The sequence below is a fragment of the Etheostoma cragini genome, chromosome 16 (genome assembly GCF_013103735.1).
Source record: "Etheostoma cragini isolate CJK2018 chromosome 16, CSU_Ecrag_1.0, whole genome shotgun sequence".
NCBI lineage: Eukaryota > Metazoa > Chordata > Actinopteri > Perciformes > Percidae > Etheostoma > Etheostoma cragini.
The window spans coordinates 23,548,052-23,559,609 of NC_048422.1; the positions used below are offsets into that span (position 1 = coordinate 23,548,052).

At 41.1% G+C, this 11,558-nt stretch overlaps 1 protein-coding gene across 1 annotated transcript in view; it reads right to left on the minus strand.

The window, feature by feature from the left end:
• LOC117959726 (calcium/calmodulin-dependent protein kinase type II subunit beta) overlaps nucleotides 1–11,558 on the minus strand; it is a 42,743-nt gene that overhangs the window by 20,826 nt on the left and 10,359 nt on the right. The window contains exons 6-10 of the mRNA XM_034897005.1: nucleotides 6,828–6,900; nucleotides 2,794–2,896; nucleotides 521–604; nucleotides 338–432; nucleotides 45–167 (exon numbers count right to left, since the gene is read on the minus strand). Coding sequence (XP_034752896.1) covers nucleotides 45–167; nucleotides 338–432; nucleotides 521–604; nucleotides 2,794–2,896; nucleotides 6,828–6,900 — 478 coding nt within the window. The remainder of the gene's footprint in view (nucleotides 1–44; nucleotides 168–337; nucleotides 433–520; nucleotides 605–2,793; nucleotides 2,897–6,827; nucleotides 6,901–11,558) is intronic.

Here is an 11,558-nt window from a genome sequence, read left to right on the forward strand (position 1 = left end):
GTTCTATCCATTTTATTTCTATGGTAGGACCCTGATGTACTTACGCAGACCCATGGGTGCTTCAGAGCCTCCTGGGCGGTGATTCTCTTGGCTGGGTTGATAGTCAGCATCTGGTTGATCAGATTTTTAGCCTCCGGAGTCACCGTGTCCCACTCTGGGGAGGGAAACTAAAGTGTTCACACACACACACACACACACACACACACACACACACACACACAGACACATGCACGCCCACACACACACACATGCACGCCCACATACACATTAAACACATGAGCGGCATAACGTCTGATTCAGAGTGGGAGAAACATAGAGGAGTGATAATAAAACTCACGTCGTACGCTCCAGCTTTGATCTGCTGGTAGAGTTTGTGCTGGTCCTCGTCCCAGAACGGAGGGTACCCGACCAGAAGAATGTAGAGGATCACACCTGCACACCAGAACACAACCTTTGTCTGAGTAGACGAGAAGAAGAGCGTGGAGGCGGCGGAGGGAAACACACATGCCGAGAAGCTCACCGCATGCCCAGATGTCGACAGGTTTGCCGTACGCCTCCTTCCTCAGCACCTCTGGGGACAAGTACCCGGGAGTCCCCGCGAAGCCTGTGCACGCAAACACACATCAGGGTTAGCTTCCTTTAACCCTCGTGTTGTCTTCCCGCCAAAATTGAAAATCGACACGTTTGTTGACGCTTTTTATCGATGTTTTTGAACTTTTTTTTCTAACATTTTTGTTCCTTTTTTCAACACTTGACACTTTTTTTTCAATGTTTGCCAATTTTTTTTTTTTACCTTTTCAACACTACATAACACTAACTTATTAACTTTAGTTTTACAGTTAGTATTGCCATTTATGGTCTAGAACCTTATTTATAGGAAATTATACCTAATGTTTGAGTTAGAAAAGCAGAAATTAGGAATTATTGAGACTAAAATTAAAGGAATGGATGTTGATGATAATCACAGACTGGAATATGTCAACTTTTACTCAATACTATTTCAAAAACACTTCAATTTTTGCTATAAAATTGAATAACACACCTCAAAATTAATGAAATTACAGATTTGTACTTGCAAAAGAGCGTTGTGTGTAATCAATCATGTTATTTTGAGGAATTAAAAAGAACATTGATATAGGAAGACGGGTCAGTTTGACCCGAGGACAACATGAGGGTTAAATAAGCGTGTTTTGTTTTTATACAGCTTACATATGCATTACATGGAACAAGCTTCCAGAAGAAGTTGTGCCTTCCACTTCAGTTACGTAACTTTCTATCCATTTTATGTCTACAGTAGTATGCAGTATATGGAAAAGTATTGAATTAGATTTGAATCATTTTCAGGTTGGATACATCTTGTCTGACGAAATATGTCGTTTACAGCTATGAAGCTGGCTTGTAATTTATCCAACTGATTTATGAAATGCAAGTTTGTAAGTGTTTTATTGCCATATACACAGTGAGGAAACGTGTTTCCCTGTACAATGAAATTCATCCTTTTGTGTCCACAGAATGCCAAACAATGTATACTACTACACTGTATACTACTACAATGCATACTACTACAATGCATACTACCAAAATGTATACTACAGATATACAAACTAATAACTGCATGTGAAAAATAAAGCAATAATGATAATGATGATAATAATAAACAGTGCAAATGCAAACAGTGAAAGTTTTGCATGTGCAAACTGGAAAAAAGATGTCAAATACAGCTACGAGGTAGACCTTAGTCCTGGTCCCTTAGAGGTTAAAACTGGACATTACCTGTTTTGAGCAATAACACCGGTGTGAAATGTGTGCAATACTCAACTACTACTACTGTTATTATTATTATTATTATTACTTTTCACCATTGCAACTCCTTAATTATGTCAACCATGTAAATACCGTACATATCCACACTCTTTTTATTTCTTTATTTATATTTCTACTTGATATTTATACTATTCGTGCAACTGCAACACAGAGTTTCCCGTTGGGGATCAATAGAGTATTTCTGATTCTGATTTCAGACTTAGTCTTAGAATCATTATGAAATGGAAGTTTAAATGAGCGTTTTTAGCTGCAGCCTCTTTATAATCGATCTCCGTATACTGGCTCTGGGTCAAAGAAGAAAGTTGTGGTGTGCACTTGATTCACTCGATCCTCCAAATCCATTAGTCACTATCCTTGTTAACTTCCTGAATGGAAGAATATACACAAGAGAATTAAACAAAAGACAATCTTGAGAAACTGTTCACAAAAAAGATAAAGAAAATGATCCTGTCAGTCACATGAGATGAGTGTAATATTGGAGGAAGAGGAGGAAGAAATCCCTCGTTCTTTAGACTCGAGGGCACGCTTACTAAAAGGGTAAAATGACAGTATGGATGAACGGTCCTGCGGAAGCCTAAGCTTCTCTTTACAGGCTTCAGCCTGACAGCTCTGCTGCACATCAGAGCTGTCAGGCAACAGAGCCCTTCATCATCAAGAGGAGGAGGATGGAAACAGAGGGGCGGATGTTACTGCACATTTCCTTTAAAAAGAAAAGATATGGACTTCCTGAGATTCTCTTATGTTACCATCTGTGGGTAACATGACATGGTGCTCTTTGGATGAGTACTGTATCTGAAGTCTCTTTATATAGACCTTAGTGGTCCCCTAATACTGTATCTGAAGTCTCTTTTATATAGACCTTAGTGGTCCCTAATACTGTATCTGAAGTCTCTTTTATGTAGACCCCTTTGTGTGCGAGTGTGTGCACGTGTGTGAATGTGTGCGCGTGTGTGTGTGTGTGTGACATACCAAACCAAGCCTGCTGCTCCCCTTGAACCTCGATAGCGAGTCCAAAGTCAGCCAGCTTCACTGCAGCGTTCTTACACTTGCTGGCCAGCAGCAGGTTCTCCGGCTGCATGTACAACACAGACACCATCAGATAACGCTTTAACACATCCTCCCAAAACCCCTACCTACCTTTTTATTATGTTGGGAGAAGTTGTCGCTCCCCGATGTGAGTCGAGTGCAGATTGGAGTTGCTCAAGCTTCACTTTGCAAAAAATGCCATATAAGATGTTAACGACAGACTCCGGTAATGTCAACACAGTAAAAATGGAGCTACTTAACCAAGTTGGTTCACTGTTGGCTACAAGTTAGCATCAAACACAACAAAGGCTGTCAGTTTAATGGTGTTTTGAGCTAACGTTAGCAACCAAACAACCATCAACAGCTAAAACGTTTTTGATATGACTGTTAGCTTAGCTACAAGCTAGCAATCAAACACAACAACAGCTGTCCGTTGAATGGCGTGTTAAGCTAACGTTAGCAACCAAACAACAAAAGATAGCTACAATGTTTCTGAAATGATTTCCATCCCACTGTTATTTTTTGTAATAAGAAAAGTTTATTATTTCAGGAATTTCACTAATTTCAGTATGACACCTTAAGCCGTTTAAACAGTTTAAATCTGAGCATCCACAACTCAAATCTGCACTGGACTCACATCAGGGAGGGACAGAAGTTGTTATTTGGGAAGACTGCTTTTTTAAACTTCTGTAAATTGATTAAAAATGTGTTAGCTCTGGTTCTCGGCAATAATAAACGGCAAACTGATACCGGTTACATTGTTTATTCAGTGTGAAATGAATGCCAGAGAAACTTCAAACATTCTACTATGAAATACCATCAATAAACATTAGTAATCCTCCCACACAGGAGCAAGACACTCAGACTGAAAGAGAGACAAAACTCTCTCGGTGATTTCTCTTTGTAGTGATTTTTCATCTCTTTGTGGTTGTTTCGGGTCTTTTTGTAGCCACTTTGCATTTTAATTGCGATCATTTTGCATCATTTTGTGTCTCTTTGTGGTCACCTTGAATCTGTTTTCTGTCTCTATGTAGTCAGTTTGTACTTTTTTCAGGCCATTTTGCATCATTTTACTTCTTTTTGCAGTCATTTAGCATCTCCTATTAGGGCTGCACAATACTTTTTTATCATCATCACAATATCAATATCAATAACTGGCACAATATGCATACGTGAAGGCTGCAACATATTGCGAAACACAGAGATCTTTTGAGTTGAACAAAAGTATCGGAAGAAAACGTCACTTTATTTCTCCTTAGATTCTTTCTTTACTTTTATATTCAATTCAATGTTCAATCTGTTCAATAAAGGAAAGTTTAGTTTTAAATTCAACAAGCAACTTGTTGCTCTTGTAATAACATTTCAAGCTTGTTTAGAGGCTAAAAACCCATTTATAACTTTATAACTAGCTAACTCCAGCAGGAGGATAACCCGGGTTAGGCAGCATCGCTTGGTTTAGTTGTTCTCTCTACTGACAAACATTTACAACCAAATTTACAACCAACAGAGCGACATATTGAAATTGACTGGAATTCTCCTTTAATTTTGAAACTGGAGAGGTTGACATGTTTGTCTATGACAATAGCCGGCCCCGTGTAAACCTTGTCTTTATCTCCATTTCAGAGGAAAAGTTCCCTTTCTTACTACTGGTGGGTTTTCACATGAGTAGAAATGTAAGGAAAACAGAAAAGAAAGTGTGACAGACCACTGGGATGCAACCAGTTAAACCCAGATCAGAAGAAGGAAGGCTGAATCCCATTCCTTCCCCTTACCCCTTACCCCTTCCCCTTACCCCTTCCACTTACCCCTTCCCCTAGCTTTTGCGCGTTCACGCGGGACCTAGTTCTGTCCCAATACCTATTACGGCCTAGGGGAAGGGGATAGACCGAGGGCTGTATGGCCCTTGGAACCTAGTGTGGACGCGACCTCACTTGAAAACGCACAGGCATCAATGGCTGCCCATCGACCAGAGAGACACATACATGTAAGTACTTTCAGCTTTAAATAATTGATTAAAACGTTACGACAGTCTTGTTTTGTGGTCTATGCAGTCCTGTGCATGTATACTTGCAACCATGTTCCTAACTGAAACTTTTTAAAAATGGCTAGACCTTGGTTTCAAGGGGTAGGGGTAAGACGGGGAAATGGGATTCAGCCTATGAATAGGTATGGAAGGAGCACACACACACTCATAGCAACACTCAAACATGTTCACACACACACACACACACACACACACACACACACACACACACACACACACACACACACACACACACACACACACACACACACACACACACACACACACACACACACACACACACACACACACACACACACAGACACCTACAAAGGCACACAGAAAGACAGACACCTACACACACACACATGCACACACACACACACAGAAAGACAGACACCTACACACACACACACATGCACACACACACACAGACAGACACACACACACAGGCACACAGACACACACACACACACACAGACATACACACACATAACACACACATGAGTATTACAAAACACAGCTTGTCTTTTTGCAACAGTCCTTCCTGCTCAGACTGGCAAACATCCACAAAACACAACGACACACACACACCGACACACACACACCGACACACACACACACACACAAGGAACACATCTCCTTGTTTGATAGCCAATCTATATTGATAGTGATACATTTGTGCCATCAACTAATCAATAACTAATCAATAACTAATCAATCCACCACAGAAACAGCTGGATGTTTGCTGCAGGACCGTCATCATGTCAACCTCTGCTGGCTGAATTAGATTTAGAAACTCATTTAGAAGACGCTTGACTAATAAAGAGGAGGAGGAATCTTCTTATCCAATAAAATCATGCAATCATTTGTACATTTAACTGCAGGAAGGAGAGACTCTGGATTTGAAGGAATAGTTTAAAACTTTTGTACTTTCTTGCCAAGAGTCAGACCAAAAGTTTTTCACAATTTTCATTTTCACAAAACCTAACTTCTTATTCACATTTATTGAGATTTTAAGTAATTACAAATTATTGAGCAGTACTGTATCATGCCTAGAACGTCGAGCAATCCAATGCCCGTCCAGAGTAACACCAGGCGGAAAAGCAGGGTTTTCACTGTCCTTTCCGGTTTAAAAAGGTTTCTGTTGCACCTGTAACCACACCCAAAAGTACCCTAGAATACACTTCTACATCACTGCCGCAAGGTAGAGCCTAACCAGCGGAGGTCAACAAAAACAAGGTTTTCATGGCCAAGGTAGTGATGAAGCAAATGAAGCTTTGTGAACCAGTGTCTTTATATCTGAGCCCACTAGATGGCGCTCTTGGTTTTAAGAGAAAGGCCTGAGGCATTACAACTCAGTGTACTCTCAACCCAAGAGCGCCATCTAGTGGGCCCAGAAAATAACGACACTGGTTCACAAAGCTTCATTTGGCCATCACTAGATAAAGGGACAGTTCAGATATTTTGAAGTGGGGTTGTATTGCTGTCTGACAGCAAGGTAAAGCACTGGAAATAGTCTATGGACGCTAAATATAGCGTCCACTTATACTGATAGAAATGTTTTTAGGTGTCTAGAATGCGTTTAGCTGCAGCCGCATACAAACACACTTCCAAACATCTGAAATATCCCTTTAAGTTTTTCTTTCAATTAAGGTTCGAACAAGAATTTCATCTTAATAAAATAAATACGGTACCTACACTTAAATGCATGCACAGACAGTTTAATGACGCACATGACAGCACAAACACACGCATGCATTGATAGATCAGGCGTGCAGACATGCAGACATGCTTAGTTTAAAACTGCACTTACCGGCCTTTAGACTATGGTACAACAGTCAGACGCAGACAAATACAACTTCAAATCCCTTCCAACAAACACAGACCGACACAGACATACAAAGACACACACACACAGACAGACACACACACACCACTGCAGGAGACTCACCTTGAGGTCTCTGTGTACCACCCCCATCTGATGGCAGTGGAGCACGGCCTCCAGGATCTGCTGGATGCAATGACTGCACGCAAACAGCAGGGGGAGCAGGTTAGTCTGAGCACAGTTGTTCCCCCAACTGTCACATCCATGCAGAGGCAGCTCACACACAAAATCACACACACACACGCGCACATTTATTCTCGATGCAGCCACACGCTGCAACCTGTCTGGAACTAACGCACAGCGAAGGTGTGCCGTTTGCTATTTTCTGTTTCAAGAGAGGGCCGAGCATTAGTCAGACAGCGTGGGAGTGAGCTGCAGCTCCACGTGGGAGACGCTGTGTCTAACATGCACTTTCTCCTGTGTAATTTAGTCTTTGACGAAACATTTTAGCAGGTTTCCAAGTATCTGAATTAGCTCTGATGTTACTCGGCTGAACTCTACTCTCTCTCTTTCTCACCTTCCTTCTTACTCTCTCACTCTCTCACTCCCAGAGTTTGTGTTCTCCGTCTGCCGGGGCCACAGGAAATCAAAATTCCTGTTCAGACCGTCTAAAATAGTGCAACAAGAGTCCCAAAAGCAAAACCTGAAGACAGGCAGACACGCAAGAAAGAGTCAGACTGCAGGCACAGGCATTTAAAGTCACAGGCAGAAATTTAAAAAAGCAAGCAAGCTTGTACCCTTGTTCAGAGGGTGCAGGGCAGTGCAACATGATAAGACACACACACACACACACACACCTTGAGGTCCCTGTGCACTATGTCATGTTGGTGGGTGTAAGACACACTGTCTAGAATCTGATGGATACAGTGACTGTGGAGACAAAACAACAAGGTGAGGAGAAGATAAAGGAGGGAACACAGAAAGCAAAAGGAAGCATAACAGACAGTAAATACAGAGGGGAACATCTGACAGGAGGAGTTAACAGACGATTGTATGTGGCCAGTTCACCAAAATGACTCATCTCTCATAGCTTGCTCTACAGATAGTTTAGTTTCTCCAGGTTTTGAGATTATTCGTCTCTGATTATTTGCTGCCAACCCAAAACAAAAGGAGGTGGTTGGGATTAATGTTCACAGCATTAAAAACAGAGATATTTGGGGCCTGGTTGGTCAGTGGGTAGAGCAGGCGCACATACACTACCGGTCAAGAGTTTGGGGTCACTTACAAATGTCCATAGCACTCCATTATAGACAGAATACCAGCTGGTCTGAGTGGGGTGGGGGGGGGGGGGGGCTGGTCTTTAACGCAACATCTACATTGTCCATTTTTAGCAACCATTCATCCAATGCTCCAAAGGCTCATTCTGTTTATAATCTGATATTATTTAAAAAAAATAACTGGGAAAACAATGGAGAAGCATTTTGCAATTATGTAAGCACATAATGTAATCTGATTACTGCCTTACTGGTTAAAAAAACAATGACCTCAGCTGGTATTGTGTCTATAATGGAGTGCAATGGAGATTTCTAAGAGACCTCGATGCAGAGGTCCAGGTCCAGTCCTTCCCCTCTCTGTCCCCTTTCTCCCCTGGCTCCCCTATCGAGTAAAGGCGGAAAATCCCCCCAAAATATAATCTTTAAAAATAAATCAACAAATAATGATATTCAAACCCGACAAAATACCTGCACCCGTCACATCGGGACACCCCCAGTCCTGTTTTCCAATGTGACATCACCCATTAGTTTTTTTATTTCTTTATTTCAGGTTTATTTAACAGTGACAATCCACACTAATAATACATCTATAATGTAAAAGGTTATTTTACATCTGCTTTCCCAGGCCAGGTCGTACAATGGTACACCTAAAAAGATAAAAGGATTATAACAAGACATATTGGTTTAACCCAATACAAGTAAAATTTACTACAAATCTGTTTGTGGATTGCTTTATAGCCTCAAATTTGGATTTTTTTTTCCCATTGCCATCTTGGTTTTGTGCCGCCAGAAGTGACCATATTTGGACCACAGGGTGGATCTGACTGAGAAGCGACGTCACCGTTATGGTTGTTATGGTTACTTGTCAATCACAGGGTAGCCATGCTCTAAAGCGTCCTCTGCTTTATGGTCTATTTTAAAATAAATGGGACTATAATTTACTGAATGAACATCATGCTGTGTTGACGAAGACTCGAAACTAACGATTAAGTCCATGAACTCGTTATGAAAATGTTAACCGAGATAATAAATCAAGTGAGATGTAGGGTCACTTTCTCAAAGTTTCTTTTTCGGAGCCAGGGAAGTCGCCCCCTGCTGGACATCAGATAGAGCGCAGCTTTCACCCTCGGGTTGTCTCCCCATCGTCTTGCAAATTTGTGCTTTTCTGGGTCAAAATTTCAACATTTTGATGTTTTTTTTCTACACTTTTCTCAATGTTTTGGTAGATTTTTTTCCATTTTTTGTAAATTTTTTTCCAATTTTTTGGTCATTTTTATTATGTTTTTGTAGTTTTTTTTAACAAGTTTTTTCTCTCACATTTACCCTTTTTGTCACTTATTTTTAGCAAGTTTTTGTCACCTTTGGCAATTTTTTCCCAGATTTAGTTTGGTCCCTTTTTTCGTTGTCTAAAAAAATGTTTTTATTGAAGTTTTCCTGCGTTTTTGAAACTTTTTCCAACATTTGTCCCTTTTTGTCCACATTCTTGGGTCATAGTTGTGATACATAGTTCTTTTGTAAACGGGTCAATTTGACCTCGAGGACAACAGGAGGTTAAGGAGCAACAGCATTGGCTTCACTTTTCAGAACCAGAAGGTACGTCTACTTCATTCATAAAGTCTTTGGTGCAGGTCAAATGACACAGTGCTCCATATTTCATACCAAACGTTCACCGTCGTAGTTTAGCATGTTAGCATGTCAATTTATTCTAATTAGCACTTAATACTTTTCGAGGGGGTTTAAGGAACCCCTCGAAAACGAGATGTCACATCTCAAGGGATTATTCCTAATAAAGAACTTTACACATAGTGCAGCTGAGGCTGATGGGGATGACATTAGTTTGATGATTGTAATTTTGGTTGAATGTGAATGTTGACCTAATGACGGTGCTAGACAAAAACTCAGGGGGATCATTAAAGTTATTATAGTTCATCCTAGCATTCATCCCTCCAACAGTTGTCACTGCTATTCACTTCTGACCGAAAACGTCATCCTGCGTGTGGCGTTAGAATAAATGTCAGAAAATTACCAAGGTCAGTAGGATTCAGCCTCGAGGGGAACACAAATTTTCGTGAAAATTCATTGACTAGATGTTGAGATATTGAGTCTGGACTGAAGCGGCACATCCACCTACTGACTGACACTTTTTCCTTGAGCTATGGTGCAACGTGGATAATCTACATACCTCACTGCCAACTAATTTACACTGAATCAATAGTCTCTGATGATTGTCCAGAACAATGGGGAACCCTAATGTGGAACGTAACACTGTTGTCATTACTCGACATTGTGAGGCCCACAAACTCATCTCCACTCTCCTCCATTGTATTGGGAATGGAAACAGACAGTCTGACTGACACATGTCTCCAAACCTGGATGCATCAAACTAAAACTCTTCGCATGGTCGGATACCTCTCGTGGTTTTGAGTGAGTTTTAGGTTTTGTTGTTTGGGTGAAACTACCCTTTAACGCGGTACAGAAAGGAGGAAAAGGGATCGAGGGATTCTGACGGCAGACGGAGTGCAGAGAGGAAAACTGTCAGTGAGATTCTGTTGGACAGTAATCGAGACATGCTAATCACACACCCACACAAAAACACATTGAGTGACACACACACACACACACACACAGACACACACACACACTTAAAGCAAAGAAACAAGGAAGGCAAATGAGACGGCAGAAAAGAAACTAATACGGAAAGTTAAAAGAAATACAGGAGGTAAACGACACAAGATACACTGAGACGTTTATCAGAACTCTTTGGTACCACCATTGTTGTCACTTATGTATGTTTTGTGGAAATTTAGTACAATGGAAGAGCTGGTGGGAACAGCAGTCTTAAGCTCTATTTGCACTGGATTACTGTTGTCCGGGGACCTCGTGTGATTTAGAAATGACCCCCACACATCTGAGTTTCTAGTGGCACATTTGCAGTGCTTTCAATCAAATTTACTGATATATCTTAACCCGGGGAGTTGGGTCCACAGAGGTGTGTGTAGGATGGCCAGGGCGAGGGCACTTTGGGTCTGGGTTCTGTATCTTTTCGGCCCAGACCTGGTAGAGGTTACCCGAGGCTCATACCCCATTATCCCTGCACTGACCAAAACAATGGTATTCATTCTTTTTGTCATAAGCGATTGATTGATTAATTAATTGCATGATGTTATGTTGTGATTCAACATTAGATTTTGCATTCACCACCCACAGTGCACAGACACACTAAACACAATGGGCTTCCTCTTGAAGGTTATCATCATGTGCTTGTTCTGGTAAATAACCCATGCTCCGGTTTCTCTATGCTGAAGGAATTCGAGAATATAAAGAGGTGATTTAAATCCAGGAATATGTAAACAGGAGGGGTGATGAAAAGGTGGAGATGGGACCAGGAGTGAGAGATGAGGACATTCAAAGAAGATTAACAAAAAACAGCTGGAAAATAACAATTTTTATCCTCCTTTTTACTGGATCTCTCATTCTGCCTCTATAATTTTTCCGTCCCCTTCGTTTCTTCTCTCTCTCTCGCCTCCACAAACCGCCTCCACAGTCAAATTGATTTAAGTCTACCTCCTGAGGGGGGGGGGGG